Source organism: Rousettus aegyptiacus, unplaced genomic scaffold (genome assembly GCF_014176215.1).
Source record: "Rousettus aegyptiacus isolate mRouAeg1 unplaced genomic scaffold, mRouAeg1.p scaffold_m13_p_16, whole genome shotgun sequence".
NCBI classification, from domain to species: Eukaryota; Metazoa; Chordata; class Mammalia; order Chiroptera; family Pteropodidae; genus Rousettus; species Rousettus aegyptiacus.
In genome coordinates, this window is record NW_023416291.1 from 47,047,344 (window position 1) to 47,067,027 (window position 19,684).

General features: G+C 34.6%; 1 protein-coding gene across 2 annotated transcripts in view; it reads right to left on the bottom strand.

The window, feature by feature from the left end:
* The window catches only part of TLL1 (tolloid like 1), a 164,342-nt gene that overhangs the window by 30,687 nt on the left and 113,971 nt on the right, over nt 1–19,684 (bottom strand). For both annotated transcript variants that reach the window (XM_016121109.2, XM_016121108.2), the window contains 5 exons: nt 17,680–17,796; nt 16,255–16,400; nt 5,775–5,970; nt 3,904–4,029; nt 1,717–1,877 (listed from right to left, as the gene is read on the bottom strand). In XM_016121109.2, the coding sequence (XP_015976595.2) occupies nt 1,717–1,877; nt 3,904–4,029; nt 5,775–5,970; nt 16,255–16,400; nt 17,680–17,796 (746 nt within the window). The remainder of the gene's footprint in view (nt 1–1,716; nt 1,878–3,903; nt 4,030–5,774; nt 5,971–16,254; nt 16,401–17,679; nt 17,797–19,684) is intronic.

Sequence of the window (19,684 nt, forward strand, 5' to 3'; positions counted from 1 at the left end):
CTAACAGATGTTTCCATAATAGACTTTTAAAGTTCTGCAGGGTCACATTCTACAGAACACATCTTGCATGAATGACCGTATTGCATAAATGTGTAATTAGTAAGTTTAACAATGCAGATGATTGAACCCTGGGGCCTGATCTGTACTTTGCAATGTGTCAACTCAAATTACTGCTTCTTGTGATATTAATTAGGTGATAAATTAGCAAAATATTGCTAGGATAAATGAAATAAGTTTTCTATCCACTTTGTTGCAGCAGAAATTTTTGTTTAGAGAGGGCTCTGACACAGGATGGGAACATGTTACCAAGGTCAGATTTGTCCGACATCGGCTTTCCTTTTGGATATCAGTATAATGAATAAAATAATAAGGCTTTAACTTAATTCAGTATTCTATAGGTTAAGTTTTTGCTCACGCCTTTATTTGAAATAGCTAAGACATCAAGCTATGAAAATACGCAGAATTTTGTAATGGCCTTCCACACAGTAACATCATGATAACGTTTGCAAATTCCGAGGTATGTTATAGTATTTCTCAAGGGTTCTTCCATGAATAAAGACCACTATGATAAGAAAAACACTTTTGGAACACAATGCTCCATTTATTTAAACCATCGACCATCCTTTCTCCTGAATATAAACTTATAGTCTTCTAAGGAACATCTACGATTAATGAATCAAAATGTTCTATCTGCCACAGTTAACAGCTTTAGGGAAAACTAAGATAGGAGATGTCGTTCAACACAAAATTCGTATCGAACCACAGAACCGGCAGGGAGTTTCCCATTTTCAAAAAGTACCACTGTTTTGAAAGCATTTTAAAAAATAAAATAAAAAGTATTTTCTTAATTTCTCAGCTTCCTCAAATTTCAGATAATATTAAAGGACAGCTGTTACGTGTGGATAAAATATGTTAGAAATATAAATTGTAGTCTTTCTCATCATAAAACATGACATAAAGAACATCCCAAAATGTCCACTGAGCTCTAAAATTCTACATTTCTCTGAAATATATAAGTTCATCATATTTCAGACTCAATTTTCTTTAAGGAAACACAAAAGTCAGAAATTTCTACCTCAAAGCCATTAGTTAGAGATTTAAAAATACACAGGAGCATATTTCCAAAAAAGAAAAAAGAGATTTCACTTGTTTAAATGTTAGCAGGCAGAAAACTGTACCTTTATTACAGTTAGCTTTTGTAAAAGAAAGATATTATCAATTAAATGCATTTTTTATTGAGGTTAAAGTATCAATCTTTATTTGTGAACCACAAGCACATCCATAATAAAAAAACTACTTAATAATGAAAATATACCCATTTCCACCATCAAAATATTCCAGGTTCCCCTAAATGAGTAATTTCATGATGACTCAACCTGCGGATTTGGATTTTTTTCTAGAAAAGTCTATGTGACATAAAGCTGACCCTAATATTTTTTTGTAGTTTATTAACAAATAAAAAAAATGCTGTGCATTAATACACTAGGTAAAAACTCCCTCAGAGTAATTTTCAGCCTCCCAGAAACACTCTAAAATATTATCCAATGCCAACAGGAATTATCAGCAGTTGCGGAAATGCTCAGTAGAGCAAAGAAAGACTACGACATTGTATTATTATTCCACTGAAATACATTCTTTCTTTCTATTTTAGTTTACCAGTTTGTCTTCAGGGGTTCCCAAAACATGACAGAAAAAAAATATTTATTGTTCACTTACTTCATTGCCCTCCAATTCAAAAAACTCAAACTTCATAGAAATTCTGTACTGGGTTGGTGCGACCACTTGCCACACGCAGTTCTTGTTAGGAGGGTACTCCTTGGGCCAGCCTGGGGTGGTTATGGTACCGTTAAGTTTGGTCAGAAGCCCGCCACAAGCCGCTAGAAGGAAAGAAAAAGAAAAGGTTTCTCTTTAACAAGGCCATCCCCTTGTTAGCCCCTTCCCCTTGATATCCCAACATCTCAGCATTTCAACTATCTTCCGGATTTTTCAAAATCTAAAGAGTTGTGGTCACTATTCCTTAATCTTTAATACAACTATTGTAATCATCTATAACCTATTTATAATTATAACCTATTATTTTGTAGCTTTGGAGCCCAGCAAATTATGGCTACCGCAACATTTTAAATCACTTTAAAGTTAAATGAGCGATATAAAGAAAATTGGGTGTCAGTTTTCTTATATTTAAAATGGGTATAATGTCTACACCATATGGTTATCATGAGAATTAATGAAAAGATATATGCAAAGTACAATATGGTCTCATGTAGAAAGACCAAAATCAATGTTTATTTACTTAAACTCTTTTTCCCCAAGACAAGAAACTCTTGGGAAGAGTTGCTGGAGCTAACAGGCAAAATAACCTATAGCAAAAAGAACAGTTATAATTCCAAAAACTCCATTTAACAACTCGTTTTCCTTCCCCTTTGGATAATCCATTTCAGAGGTATTATTTATGTCGCCTCTCTACCTTTAGCAAAATCAAGGTATCCAAAAGTAAGCTCAATGAAAAGAATATATACTGTATGGTTTATAATTAATTCCTAGAGAATCAAGAGTTACCTGAAGTGACTGGTCTCCGCTTTAATTGACTCTCTGTGTGTGTGTGTGTGTGTGTGTGTGTGTGTGTGTGTGTGTGTATGTAACTATATTTATAAATATAGAGTAAAAAAGCTACCTGTACTTTCATGTTTGCCACTTTTTGTTAAATTATGAGGTAAATTATTTATTTCTAGGAGCTACACAAAAATAATAGCTACTTTACTTTATAGTGTCTGATATACAATGTCCTGTCTTTAAAATACTGCATTTTCTGCATAATTGTGCCTATTTTATTCAGGATAGAGAGCAGGTTGGTAGTTTGATAGGTAGATGGAGACTTTTGTTAAATTGAAGAGTTTAACCTTTTAAGAAGAAACGGGTCAACTGGGGTGTGCCATTTATTCATTAAGCAAATAATTCTGCCACTTTTGCTACTTACAATGTCTTCTATTACAGACACAGTAGAGAACAAGGTGCTCATGCTTAGGGAGCTTACATCTTTGTGAGAAACACCGGAAGTAACCTTACTAAATATAAAAACGTAAATGATGTTAAATTACTACAAGTTGTATTAAAGTGATTTTGGCACAAATTTTTAGAGCAGAATAAGTGAGGAACAGAATGGAGGAAATCAGATCAATCCATTTATTTTGTCTGTGATTCCAGTATGGGACCTGAAACACAGCGGAGCGAGAGAAATAGAAAAGAGTCAACTGGACTTAATAACAAAACACTGCACAAGACACCTCATCTTAGAATTATAGAGAAATGTAGCAAACATGACAAAATGTCTTTGTTTATGAATCTTTAATAAAATGTATTTAGTCCTGCTTTACATCTGACTGTGCTAGACGCTAGAAATTCAAGGATAATTTAGATTCGAGATTCTACAGTTTAGTAAGGGAGATGGCCTATAAATTATGTTAAGAAAAGATTAAAATAAATAATAGATGAATAGATGGGTGGATAAAAATCTAGGTCCAGATTGAAATAAAAATAGAAATATATAGAGAGATAAGGTAGATAGATGATAGATGATAGATAAATAGATAGGTGATGATAGATGATAGATAGATGATGATAGATAGATAGATAGATAGATAGATAGATAGATAGATAGATAGATAGACAGACAAACAATTGGCTTCTTTGGTAACCAAGGGAGAAAATGACTGATTTTATAACAAGAACTCAACAGTTTCATATCACCCATGACTATAAATTGAATCTTACTAGTTGAGGAAAGAAGTTACTATAAAGGAAAGGAAGAAGGAGGCAGAAAGAAAGAGAATGAGACTGTAATGAAAGAAAGGCATGGGGCAGTGGGCTTCGGGCAGGGCACACCTAGGACGAATCCAGTCTCACCTTCACAGCTCCTTTTGTCAGGTCCAAGTTCATAGCCAGGCTCACACCCACACTGGTAACTGCCCAGAGTGTTCAGACATCGCTGCTCACAGCCTCCGCGGTCAGGTTTGGCACACTCATCTTCCTCTACAAAGACGGCAAGCGTTAGAGAACAACTAGAGTGCTTTGTTTTTATAGATTAAGGTGCAACATTTTTTGGAACCACAACATGCTTAATAGCTCTGAATGAAACCGAGACAAGTGGTTGCTTCAACAAAGAAGCAGGAACAATTTGCAAGCCCTTAACAAATGAAAAGCAACAATTCACATCGCTGCAACCTCAGAACATGTAAGAACCCACAGAAGTACAAGAAACCTATATCAGGGTCACCTGAAGTTCACCTTACCTCAGACACAGAATTTTTTTCTGAATTTAAGGTCAAAAGGTTAGTGAAACCCGTATAGAGATTTCTCAGAATGAAACTGAAAACTGACAGAAAAAGTGTCATCTCTTGATTTCATAGCATAGTTTGCTAGATAGCCTGGAAAAGGCTTTTGAAGAAATAAATTACGGTGAATATAAATTAAAGAGAAAAAACTCAGAACTTACTGGACATCTTTAAATTTAAAAGATTCAGTGTTTTTATATAGACATGTTAATCCAGAAAATATAATAATTCCATATTTTTACATGCATATACTATTTTAATTATAATTTGAAACATGAAATATATATAATGTACAGATGAAAATATATATAGTATGTTTAAAAACATAGATGACAAGCTACTCCAAAATCTCATTGTTCGGGTATAACCTACTGTGAGTTAGGGAATTAGCAACAATATTCTTTGGAGAAATTACACATCAGCAAAACACTACACATTTTTGATAATTAAACATATAAATATCACATGAGAGAATCTTGCTAGTAAGTTTCTTATACTGTGAAATATAACAGAGGTTTAAAGCATGTAAACGTAAATTTTAATAAGCACTTTGAATAAGTATAGTAAAAGTGCCAAGGTTCTCTGCCTTTCAATTCACATGATGAATACCTAACTTTTAGAAAAAAATCTATTATACTGTTCTTTAAATAATGAAAATGGTAGATATTAATCACACTAAATTTTGACATATACAACTGAATCCATCATTTATCCTATAAAAATCAGTCTAGAGAAATTTTTGTCTCTTCCCATAAAATAATTTTATTCTACCCTGACACATCTAAGTGCCTATGAATTTTCTAAATGCATATTTGATGTTACTATTTGCACTAAAACAGTTTTGTTTTTACTTCAGTAATACACACTAAATGTGATGCATAAAAATACACTAAAATTTAGTTATGTAATTCAAAATTAAGGCTTATCGGTACTAACCCCGTGTCATAAATACATTTTAGGTATCAGATCAATAATTACTCTTTGTTATAAAAAAAGACGTGTTAGGCATTCCACTAAGGAGGCCATAGATTGTCTCCAGTTAGTGGAAGCCACCCTGTAACAGGTGATTTGGAAATGCTACCTCCTGGAATAAACTGATCAACTATGAGTCAATAAATCCCTTTCTGGTTCTGAATCCTTTATTGACTATATTGCAAATATTTTTTCCCTGTATGTATATCCCTTTCTGGATTTTGCGATTTTGTCTATTTCATTTTTTAAAAAGTTGGTATAATATACTGATGGAGTTCCTACCCTGTACTACAAAGTTCGAAATTCCAGTATTTTACCAATCACCTTTTCCATCAAAGCCCGCCAAAATACCTTTATGAACAGTGACTACTTCAACTTTCAATAAAACTTTAATTATCCACTAAGTCGAAGCTATATACCACATTTATCCCTGGCAAAGAAAATCTCACATTTCAAATTATTTCAAGTTACCTTTAAAAAAATTGGCAGCGAACCCTGCCTTGTTCACAGTTCCATCAGATACAAACTTCATCCACAAGGTATTGGAGGTAGATTTGATATCTTCAGGTTTATCATAACCACAGAAACGCCCTATCAAAGGGCTATTCTCATTGGCTCCATCTCGAACTTCTAGATAGTCATAGGCACAGTTGTCATGCCTTTCAATCTTAAAGAGTAAAAATATGTCAACATATATCTCAGTAATAGATAAAACAATTTCTATTGAAAGATTATTATGTATTTTCCATGTCACAGTTCTGACATGGTCATATAACAAATTACTTGTATCAAGTGAGTAGTTCTTGCAGGTGTACATGGTAATATCTATACTGTCCACGAATAAGGGACATATTCTGGAAGACAGGGAGAGGTTAAAAAGAAATCTGTGGAACAGGGCATCGACCTGTATGTAGATCAAAAGAAGTAACTACCTTTTAAAAGAAAATTAAAATACAAGTTGTGATTCTTTAGAGAATAAAACAAACAAACAAAAAAAACTCATTCTTAAAATTATTATTCCAACTCTAGGCCAGATTAGGCTATAACCTATGTAAAATTTGTTCAGCAATATAGTTACAAAAATATTGCTCACAGTTCATCAAGAAAACCATTATTTTATTCATGGAGAAGCTGGGTCCAAATCATATGGACAAAGACTGGACTGTTTTAGGTTATAAATATCTTTTTGAAGAAAAATCTGATGATAAGGGATTACAGTTAGCATACTGCATGTAGAAAGACAACCATATCGCAGAATCAGCATTGGCTGGCCCTTTCTCAAGGTACCGTGGCTCGTTTAGATGACCTTTGGACCTCACACATTCCCCTTGATTCATACGAGCTGGCAAAACTAAGTCTCCCTCCTTAAACAACTAAATGCAAATATTAGATCAGAACACTGGCCAATGAAACTTTACGGAGAACTGCAAATTCATGGACCTATGCTTTTGCCCCGAATTACTCTTAAAGGCAATGGAACCAAAATTTACACATTGTTTTAAAAATTATGAGACAGTGTCTAAACAAAATTCTTGCTTTTTTATATTTTCATAGAAAATAGGCACTAGCTCTGAATTCTTAATACAGTCAACTGCTTATTAGATATTTGAAGCTGGAAAACCATGAAAAGTGTCACATCTTGTCACCTGTTGTTCAATATACTAATATCTAGAATTCTCCTGTTAGAAAACAAACATCAGTGAATACGTTCACTCCACGCTGGTATAGTTGGTTGAAGAATCTGTTTCCTGATTTGTCAAAATATTAACAGCGATAGTCTTCAAATTAGGTAGCATAAGGACAAACAGAAAAATAAATTTCGAAGCACCGATTTAGTTAGAACTGAGAACTACACTTGCCGCTTTTTCCCAGTCACTATCAGGATTAACTGATACTTCAACAAAGGCTCAGTGCTACTCTATGCTGGGTATTCTTCTCACTGCTTGGTATGTGTCATTCAGCAAAATAGCAGAACCTTGCTCTCCCGGAGCTTAGATGCTCCTGGTGGGTAGAGAGCAAAGGTACAATAAACAGAGAAAAGCATGAAATCATAAAATATTAGAAAGTAGTAAATTCTACAGAAAAACATAAAGCGAAACAAGATAAGAGGTAAGAGGAATGGGGGGACGAGGAGCGAAGGGCGCTCTACCAGGCTCATTGAGTCTGATTCATAAATCTAGATTTTTTTCTTAAAAATGTATTCCCTTTTTGTGTGGGATTATGGGAATGAATGGAAAATATTTAATATAAATAATATCTAATTTTTCATTAGTTTCAAGTATACAGAACATTGGTATACGGTTTATGGGACGATCCACCTGATGACTCTCTCTTCCATCTCTTCACCTAGCCGTTACCTTACTACTGAGCACATGCCCTGTGCTGTGACCATTGATCAGCTACTAATTTGTACTTCTTTAACCCTTCACCAGTTTCTCCCAGCCCCCCAGCCCCTCCCCTCTGGCTGTCACCTGATTGTTCTCTATTAGTTATGGGTCTGTTTTCGATTCATTTGTTCTTCCTGTTCCTTAGATTCCGCATATCAGTGAAATCATATGGTATTTATCTTTCTCTGACTTATTTCGCTCAGCATAATCCAATATCTCATTTTTAAAGCACATTTTTTAGACTGTGACTGTTTAAATAGAAAGATGGTAAGGGAGAATGAGCAGTAACTTAGTCACCAGGGGTGACAAGGATGATCTGACCAGTTATATATATGTTCTCTTCTTTTAGTCTTTAATGTAATCCTTTCAAATTCAAAGTTCTCTATAAATATGAGACCATTTCCAGATGGACAAAAGCTTTTCTTTAGTCAAAGGGATATATAAAATAATATCTAAAACTCTCAAGGTATAGGGTTTGATAAAGGAATAAGCAATACTGAACTAGTGACAAAAATGTAGGGAAAATAACTAAAGGTCTCAGCAAGCCATCCAATCCTCACCTGCTTAGGGCATCAAAGAATGAACAGTCCCTGACTAACGAATCACATTGGAAGAGAGAGAGAAAAAATGAGTTCGAAGAGGAAAGGAAGAGCGAACACACACAAAGAAAGAAGCTCCTTGTCATAAATAAAACTAGAATGGTTCGTTCTAGAAGCCACAATAGAATAAACAAATAAGAGGGTTAATGTAAAAGGGCTTTTTCTTTACTATTTTGAGGAGCTTATTGCTTTTATAAATTACAGTACTAACAAGAAAAAAACAATATAGACACTACTGCAAATAAAACAAAAATCTTATATTGTTTCAGTGATTAAAAAGAAGTAGGGAAATGGATATTTCTCTGCAAATAAAGCTCATTCTTCTTTTAATAGATATACGACAGATCGATTTACATTTTAATTTATAGTATTCTCAGTGGTTACTGAGCAAAAATTACAGTTTAAATATTTTGTAAAATACACAAAGGATAAATATTTCATGGGTAAATTGCATAACAATAACAACTTTAGGCTTAATTCTACCAGTACCTGTTTATGAATTACATATTAAATATTATCCACATGGTATAGAGTAAATAAATACAATAGAAACATACGGTCTATTCTCACATGGTAAATACTACAGTTATCAGATTGCTTAGAAAATAAAATGTACCTCATATATAGAATTTATGATATTTAGAAATGCGTTATCCCTTCACATAATGATCTGAGATATCTTATCGATGACCTCAGTGACTTCTGTTTACATATTTTTCCAGTTTAATTGCATTAATTCTAATTGTAATGTCAACACTATGAATCTGCTGTATTGGCGTTAATTACAATTATATCTCTTCAACTACATCTCCATAGGAGTGATAATGGTAAGCACAAATGAAAGTTTGAATTATTTTATTTATGTCATTTGTGTAACACTTTCTCCAGCTATATCAATTACTTCATTAATTAATATACGAATAGATAGAAATAAATATGGTTGAAGCTAGAAAGTGGGTGAGTCCGTTGATGCTATGCCAGGAACCTTAAGCTCCATGAAAAAAAGAACACCAAAGTCAATGATTTATAAAGACAAAAAAAAGGAAAAAGCAGTTTCTTCTCGAATTAAAACGTGGACACAGTTCATAGATCCGGGACCTGAACGCAAGGTCATGCACAATTACACATCATATAATAAGTCTGTTTTGATAACGATGATGCTAATTTATTACAGACTTTAAGGTAATCAGAGCATAAACCATAAACAAATGTGGCGAGTTTATCGTAATGTCAACAGACCTAATATGTTCACAGAGAATACAATGAAAGCGATAGCTCTGAACATTTTCAGAAAACTGGTATTGAAATAATATTGGAAGTAGATCCAAATACACAAAGAAAGGACAAGTACAAAGATCAGCCAGAAGGGATTACTGTTACATTTAGTTATTAAGTAGGGGCTCACGCCTTTATTGGCAGGCTAGAGAGGAGGCATACAAAAATCTGAGTAATTGTTGTTTATCAAGAACTAAAATCGATTAAAGGTAACCCAGGTGGTCAGACTCCTTCGGAAACTGCCAGCCAGTGCAGGGCTTCGTGGTCAGTGCACGTGAGGAAGCTCTAAACACTGATGGAAAGCCAGCCCCAGAGGGAGGATCCATGCCCAGGCATAAGACTCATTCGTACTCTGTGCCTCCATTCTATAAACACACTTCCAAATAAATAAAACGTTGCAAAAACATCTATTGCAGTATCTAGTTATTTGTAAAAAGCTCTGAAAACTCCAAAATTTCTAGATAATAGTTTCAAAAAAAGCTCTTTTGTGCTCTCCGAAAAATTAAAAATAGAATTACCATGTGATTCGGCAACTTCATTTATAGGTACATACTCAAAAAATTGAAACCAGGGTCTGAAAGAGATATTTATAAATCCATGTTTATGCGGCATTACTCACAATAGCCAAACTCGAGAAGCAATACAAATATCCATCAATGGATGAATGGATAAACGAAGGTGGCATATATATACACAATGGAATATTATTCAGCCTCAAAATAAAGAAAATCCTTTCATGTGCTACAGCATGGAGAAACTTGAGCATATCACACTTAAGTGAAATAAGCCAGGCACAAAATAGGCAAATGTTATATAATTTCGCTTTCACAAAGTACCTAGACAAATTCATGGAGACAGAAACTTGAAGGGTGGTTGCCAAGGGCTGGGAGTAGGAAAGAAATGGGGAGTTGTTTATTGAGTAAAGTTTCAGTTTTGCAAGATGAAGAGTTCTGAAGATTGGCTGCACTACGATGTGACTATACTGAAAGCTACTGAACTATACACTTAAATATGGTTAAGATGGTAAATTTTATGTCTTTTGCCATAATAAAAAATACCCTTTCCCATGACTGTTAGAATGTAGTTTCAAAATATAATTAATGCAATTGCTACATAAATGATTAAAGTTTTATAAATAATGTTATATAAAATTATATACACTTAGAACAATGCTAATGTCATTATTTTTTGTTTTGGGGAAAATGTCAAAGTATAGCTAACAAAAACAATGTCAGTTAGCATTTATCACTAAAAACAAATTAATTTTAATAATGGGAACAATCCAGTAAAGTTAAAGCAATAATGCTATCAAAAGAGTTTTGAATAAAGGGGGAAAAGCTTAATAATAGCTCATTCTTTTAAAATTTACTGGTACGATCCTTAGTATTTTATCGTTTAATAATATTATTTTATTATTACTATTTAATTTTAATTAATATTAATACATAGGTCATTACAGCTCTAAAAAGGACAAGAAGAAAACAAATATTCTCAACCTATGAAAATCAAAATCATAGGCCTAGGTTAGGTCTATTTTTATGTGACTCAGATTTTTAAACGTTGCCATGGATTTTTTTCCTTCATGACACAATTATTTTTAACTACTCATAAATTTAATAAATATTTATTGAAAAACTACTGTGGCCAGATAATATACACTTGACAGTGTATAAAGAGTGGTGAATGAAATACACATGTCCCTGACCGACAGAGATATGCTGGTTAAACAACACGGATGTGCACGCGAAGATCGTTAAGAAGGGAAAGAATTAAAAGCTATGAGAGAATGTCAATGCCTCTCTCTCTTTGCCACCAGGTCCTGGGCACAAGAGAGCACAAGCCACGGAGCTGGTTCCAATCCCAGTGCTACCAATTATGAATTGTGTGACCTTGGGCAAGTTTATTTAAATGAGCACATGCTAATCTTTCAGAGTAGAATTATACTAAACCATAATTCTGAAGTGCTACTTAATTCTGTCTTATAGTCATTAAACAATACATATTCTTAGCCAAACATCCCAAAATATTATATGACAAGGATAAAAATGTGAACTACTTAAGATCTCTTTGTCTGGGCTTCTTAGTTCATTCACAAAGACTAATATATAAAAATACTTAAAGGAATTAAAGGATTACTTTTAGTCAAGCAATGTACAAAGCACTGAGATAAAAACTTTTATAAACAAAATGCTGCAGCTTGCAGTAACGATGGGTAAGACTGTTAAACATCTACGGTTTTCATAAGGGAAGTGTAACCAAACACGAGCGTGTAGAAATGTTGACAAGTGCCTCAAACTTAATCCAACTTAAATTAATGTATGTGGGATTTCAATGTAAACATAAGTAATCTGGGTTTATTTCACTTCATTTCTGCTTTATTGACATTTCTTGGAAGTTATTACTATAAACATTTTCAGTCTTCCAAACTTTCCCTCTTCTGTGTTTCTGCATACTGAAAGCGCTCACGTAAAAAAAAAAAAAAAGCAAACGAAACAGTATAGAGGCTTCTTTATAAATAGCACTGCTGCTGAGCAGAAGACAAGCTCTCCCAAGTCATTTTAGATGTGATCTACAGTCATGCACAAACTCACTTCACTATTGGTCTTATGAAGCAATGCACCAAAGCTTCCCAAAGGGTATGATTACGGAAGTATCAGGATTCTCTAACTCCCAAATGATATCCTTTCCTGCTCAAAGACATCTCTGAAATTCATTAGCAAAGACATTTGTTCAGATTTTCTTTCCCTACTTACATTAAAATTGAGATAGCATTAGGAGAGGTAGAGTCGTGACATAAATTCACAGAAAGATATAAATAATAGACAGCTAATAGATTCTTCAGAGTAGATTTCAACAAGAATGATGGACAAGTTTACCTTAAGGGCCCTTTTATATGAAAAGGGGAGAGAGTAACAAAGAAGATTAAAAAGTTACAAAAATAGAAACAGTTTTTGAAAAAAGGCAGACTTACATATCAGTGACTAAAAACTGTTTTGTCAGACAAAATAACAAAACACCGAAGACAGGTAGGGACTTTCTAAAAATTATACATTTTCAATATAAAATGGATAAGCTGTATATTGAAAAAATATCATGTAAACAAAAATGAATTGATATAAACAGATAACTGACTAAATAAAACAAACCACCTAATGACCACTAGAACAAATTAAAAAATATAAACCGTCAATCCTCGATATTCACAGTAGTTAAAGCTCTACAAAGTCACTGGAAACAATGAATTAGTGGATACATTGCTCCCAGGGAAATACAAGGTTAGGTTCTTGCGAATTTCTGGTCACAAAATTTTGGCCAAGCCATCAATATATAACCTGTTTTTATGTCTGTTTCTGTTTAGACCCACCATAATATACATCATCGATGCATTAATACTGAACTCACGGCCAAAAACACAATAACTCATGCTTGAACAATGCTTATCTAACATATATTTTCTCCCTAAGGCAGGTGACAGCTGGGAATGTGCATATGAATGATTCGAATATTTTGCTGCTCTGTGCATGTCCAAGAATGACCCAGAAAGCAGCATGAGTATTGCTTTTGGGGTTACAAATAAATTTTAGTGAGTAGGTGAGTTTGTAAAGACAGAACTTGTGAATAATGAAGATCGACTGTTTCAATGCTGGGTTAGCATCCACTTGTGTGATACTAGGTTAATGGCATAAGTTCAGTATCCTTATTTAGAAGATTTGGATGGTACATTAGGACACCTCTAAATTCCTGGTCACTTCTGAATTTCTTAGAACCCAGGATCTCTACTCTAAATTCAGCCACATCACATATCAGGTCCTCTATAATCTAAACCCTTTTTACCTATCCATGGCTTGTTTCCTTCTATATGGAAATGTACATACCTTTGATAAAGAAAGGAAATATTAATTTCCACCCACCGATCATCTTGCACTCATGCACACTCAAATATAACCTATTCATCCATCTATCCTTCCCATTATCAAATATTAATCATTCATGTAGTGGGGCTGGAGATCTAGTGATCAATAAGACAGGTAAGATCCCCACTGTTCGATGATCATATCCAGTGAGACAGACAATAACCATGTCAACAAACAGATCCATAACATAAACTCCAGTAGATTAAGTGCAATGAACTAAAATAAAACAGAATAATGGTTTATAGACAATTGCAGGTAAGAAAATATTTTAGAGTTACCAGGTGAGGACTTTTTAAGGAGGTGATGATTAAGCAGAGGTCCGAGTGAAGTAGGAGAGGAATAAAAGCAAAGATCTAGAGGTAGAGAATCATTGGTGGCAAATGGTGTGACGTGGGAGTAAACCTGGTGTTTTTCGAGGAAAAAGAAAGAAGACCAGAGGGACTGGCACAGAGAAAGAGCTTGAAACCAAATCGTAGGTCGCATTGGTCCCTGGCAGCTTAAGCTGGGTTTTCTTTTAGGTGCGTTGGAAACCACTGATATAATTTAAGTAGAGTGATATCATAATCTAACTTACATTGCGAAAGTATCATTCTGGCTGTTGTGTGGAGATCACCATATACAGGGCCAGAGTGGAGATGTGGGTCTCTCACCAAATTCCCAGGGAAGGGGCAGTGGTGGGACCTGAGTGGCATCCAGAAAGTAGGTGTAAAGTGATCACGTACGGGACGTGTTTTGAAGACAGAATAAATGGAATGTGCCAATGGACTGACCCAGGGATTTAAGAGAAAATGTAGAATTAGGGATACTCCTTGAATAAATATTGCCATACTGAAATAGTAAATACCAAAATAAGGAAGACTGGAGGAGACTGGGTTAGTGAGTATGACAAGACAATCTAAGGTCTGATTTTAGTCATTTAAAGATGAGAGGCCTATTAGACATTTAAATATGTCCAGTATATAAATGAATAAGGGAAAAAAATAAGGAAATAATGCAAAATGAAGAAAGGACAGGAAACCAGAGATCATAAAATGTACTGTGAGCCAAACTACGACATGACTTTCCCCCAGTCCCAAAGCTTAGTAATAATTTATTCATTCACTCAATCAACAAGTATTTATTAAGTGACTATTCTATATCAGGCATGGTTCTAAGTGCCTGAGATGTAAATCTTTCCTGTTTGTCTTTTGTACTATCTTATTTTTGAGGAACATCATTGGTACTATATTGATACATCAAAAAAAAAAAAAAACTGAAAATCAACTGAGCCAACAATTTCTACACCTCAGAAACTGCATTTAATTTTTAGATATGTGGCTTGAATGCATCCTCTGACATCAATTCTGTAATAGAGTTCCATAAAACACTGGATTATATAGTAAAAGACAGTTCAACACTTAATTCTTGCAGTATCATAACATACGAATAAGAAACTCATTAGGTAGATAATTTTTCAATAAAAGAGTTGTTTTTGTCTAAATAGCAGATGAATCCTATTCGATTTTAGTTTACTGTTAAGAATAAAGTGGTCTGTTGGAATAAGGTTTGCAACCTCATTGATCCATTAAAATAACAAAGTTCAAATATGAATCAAACAATCTCAGACCCAACGTTTCCAAAAATGCAAAATGATCAAGAGCATAAGCATCATGATCACAACAGAAAAGATCATTTTTTCATGATAATAAAAACTACATCTTGGAAATTAAATGGTATATGCAAAGGGGCGGAGACAAATACCAAATAAACTATTATACAGCTTGAAGTGGGGGAGGGGTGTAAGGTTCCCTGGGCTTATGACTAAGTGATGCCTGGGTTTCCCTGGTGCTTTCGCTGTGGGGACACAGACGCCACCACAATCACCACACTCAGTGGCAGTTCACCCTGGCTGGCAGTGGGCGTGGCTCTCTACTGCCTTCTGATTGCTCGGACAGTGAAGAAATAATCTAATCGGTGAAGAAATCATCTCCATTATGGCGTCTGGATCTCTAACTCCTGCTGGACCTACCACCACTACCTCACCCTTTCTTCCTTGTTCACTTCATCTCTCCCTTTCTAGACTAATTCTTTGATGTACACATACTCTGGAGTTCCTGACAAATCCCACCCACCCCCGTCCCCATCTCTGGGCTTCTATTCCCAGCTCAGTTGCCCCAACGCTCACAAAAGTGACTCATTAGCCAGCCTGGCATTTTTGGACCCAGAATTCACTCTAGAATTCTGTCTGGCCTTTGGTTTATTCTGCCCTCATCTAATAATGCCATGTAGGTGGTAATTTCTTCCTCAATAAATATTTTTGTTGTAGTTGAGAACTCCTAAAAACACTTAAATCTCTATTTCTAATATAAACAATTTTAATGTTAAAAATGTATTAACCCCCAATAACAACAACAAAAAAGACGGTCTACCTTTTAACCTCTTAGCTTAGAAGAGAAATAAAAGTTCTATTATTTAATGGGCCCTTCAAGCAGTCTTGTGAAACAAGCCTGTGCATTTGTCAAAAGAAACTATTGTCAGTACTTCAAACAACCTAATTCAAATAACACAGATAATGTAAACTCACTTTAATCTTCTTGAAAATGCCTGCGACAAGAGGAAAGAAATAAAAAAAAAAAATGCTTTTGCTCTTGATGTCACATTTTATAGGCCATCCTTTCCTTCTTGGCTGATTAAAAAGCTGATTCTCTGGTTCTTTGCTTATTTAATGAGGATCCACTTAAATGTCACTGTCATTTATGGAGCATACGCTCCATGAAGGTTGCCTAAAAGACTTTACCTCAAAGGCCTGAAAGGTCAATCCCACATAGTAGTCTTCTGACACTGTTATTTTCCACACACATTCTTTCATCGGTCTGTAGTCATCGGGGTAATTAGGAGACTGAATCTGTCCTTCATTTTTTCGTATCTCACCTCCACAGATCGCTGAGGAAAGCAAAAAATAATAATAAACAAACTTAGACACGCCATTTCTTTTCCATTTTCTTCGAAGATAACCTGTAGCTGAGCCCATAAAGACCAGATTATAAAAATCAAAGTTGGCTTGTTATACCGTTGTAAATATTTAGATGGTAAGAAAAAAAAGAAAAAGAAAAAAAAAAAGGAAAGGAAAACTCAGCTACCAAACTATAAATATTAGATATTATTCAGAACAGAAATATATGATTTTTTAATTCACTTAATTCACAACTTTCCCCTCAAAAAGGATTTTTTAAAAAACTTTTAATAACTTTTTGAGATTTTATAAATTTAGTCTATTGTGAGTTTGTTCTGTGATTCCCTGAGCTGCTTCTTTCAGTTTTTTTTGTTTGTTTGTTTCGTTTCGTTTTGTTTTGTTTTTTGACCTCAGGTAAAATAGCTGATGAGAGGAGAAGCTCCACAGAACCCTGGGCCTCTGGCAGCGGTCTAGCATCATACGCTCGACATCTGCGCTCCATCCAAATAATCCTTTTCACTGACATAGAGTTCGTCTTTGAAACAAATGCTTCCATTTACTTACAAGTTTAAAGGAAGCAGAAATTTTCTCTCTTCTAAATTTCCTAAATTTCTGTGCTAGCAGAAGCAGGAGCAAGAAGGGTACCCTCCACCCACAACCCAGCAAGAAGGAAACCCTTTTTAAAGCCAAGAAGTACAATGCCAATTTATTGTGTTAGAGAAGCATGGAACAAAGCGCCTAGTAAATTCTTCCTTGAATGCTGACCCTCTCCTTTAGACAAAGCGTGCTCCAGAAATGTGCACAATTGCTTTCTGTGTAGTTTCCTATAACAGAGCATTTCAAGAGTACAGGCACCAAATAGACACAAATTCAGTACTAAGGAAAATGACAGTTTCTTCATAATATTCTAATACTAGCATGAAAAAATAATAGACGTTTAAGAATCTCTGTGCCATTTTTTCCCCACATCCCTGAGTATATTGATACATTACTATGTAACTGGTACTATAATAAAATTTTTTTCACGATTTATTTTTTTATTTATTACTTTTTTTCAATTAGTGTTCTTGCAATTTAAATTTACTGAGTAATTTTAATAAATCATCTTTGTGAATACTGTAACACAGATTTAGAAAACCTCATAATTAAAATACAATTACAATATCATTCGAATAAATTTGTGTTTATTTCTCTCATCTTTCTGAGAGAAAGGATATTTCTGTTAAGAGGTCTCAGAGGAAGTCATCTCTAAAACTCAGCGTGACTTACCTTCATAGAGAGCTGCAAAGCCTTTTCCTACCCAATTACTGCTGCTGCGAAACTCAATCCACATTCTGCTGTCTGTAGAGGTAAGAACTTCAGGCAATTTGTCCCCACAGAATCTACCTAAAAGAAATCGAAGAATAAAGAAAAACTCCTAAATATGATTCTATACTCTAATCGCTTTCCACATTTGCTACAAATTACATATATATAAAACCCAATTTGGTTCCTATCCCTATTTTAGTAACTAGAGCCATAACTATGCCTTATAGTTACCTAATAAAGGTAGATAAATAAAACAATCCCTTCGAATCTATGTATAAAATATTAGAATGTATCATCCTCGAATTAACCATCTGATGTCAGTATCATTATCTGTAGAATTGAAAGATAAATTTGTCAAAGGTCACATGATAAATCAAGGTGGGAAATATTATTCTATGAAGAACAGAGAAAAATACAAGTGATCCTCAGAAACTGGTTTAAACTGTCAGTCTGATCATTAGGAGGGGGGTAGCTCAGTTAAGGATGTGTCCTCAGCCCAAAGGGGAGTTCTTTGTCTAGCCAAGTTCAACGACAGGGAAATCCACATGTTGCTCCAAGTATCTTACGTTATTAAATTCCATCTCATCCATAAAGCTATCATCTGTGATGTGGCAGGCCGGCAAATATTATTGGGAGACTTAAATATGAGTTCAGAGTTTTTTTCTAATTGTGTAACCATAGGCAAGTAGAGTATCAAATGAATGTAACGATTCCTGTCATTCCTTCTTTCTTCCCTCAACCTTCCTCAAATATTTATTGCCCACTTTATATCTGCCACTGTGCTCTAAACTTCCATACGATGATAAAATGGTTAAATATGACAATGCACATGAAATAATTCTACAAACGATAATTCAGTCTCATCCATTTTTGTGTGACCCTGGCAATGATGTCATACATAGTTCTAGTAGAGGGCAGTCAGCAAAAAACAAATTCATACTAACAGCTAACAGGTGAAGAACTGTCTTCCTAACGGTAAAGTAAATTACGGGCAAGCAAAAGAGAGCAGTGTTTGTTAAACTGTAATGTGCATATGAATTGGCAGGAAGTCTGTTAAAATACAGTCTCTAATTCATAAGGGATGGAGTGGGACCTGAAATTCTACATTTTTAACAACCTTTCAAATGGATCTGATGCTGCCAGTCTGATGGTTACACTTTTAAGCAGCAAGGTTTTAGAGAAAATCGAGAAAGCTGTCCATGTAAAAACTCTGATCAGACTTAAGCAGTCTGGAGGACCCCATAAACCACAGCATGTAACGCTGGCGAGGCTCTAAAAAAAATGTTCTCCAAAATTTTAGCTTTAGAGTCAATTCTTCAATACAAGTTTAATGAAATGTTTTCTTTGGAGCAAACACACATATCTCACAAATAGCTTTATCTAGGCTAAGAAACTAAATGTTCAAGACAATGTTTTCCTCATCCTGACTTATCAAAATTAGTTCAAATTTTCATTTTTTTCTCCTTAGTTTTAAACATTTCGACAGGTCTCTTGCACTTACTAAGGCTGCTGTCACTTTTGTCACAACAGTGCCCATTGAGCAGGTTTTAGATGGTAAGAAAAAAGAAGATCTGTATGGCACATGGACACAATTGAGTAAAGTTACTTCTAAGAATAAAGGAATAGTTGCAATAAAAAAAGTCAGTATAGGATGGACATGGACATGCTCACAACAGCTCTCACCTTTAAGTAAAACAGGGCAACAGTAAAGTGCCTTATGCAAGTTAATGGTGTGGTCTGTGGTTAAACGTTGGGCAGGCTTTCATGAGCACCAAATCTGAGCTACAACTTAAGGCACAAACTACAAATGTCTCTTCTCAGCCACAAAAAAAAAAAAAACTCTCTGAGAAGCAAAACCGTACAAGCCAATAAACTTAGCATTGGAAGAAGCCAGCTACCAAACACGTACTTAACAGCTCATGTTCTACTGCCTTAGCAAACAAAACAACACATACACAATTTATCC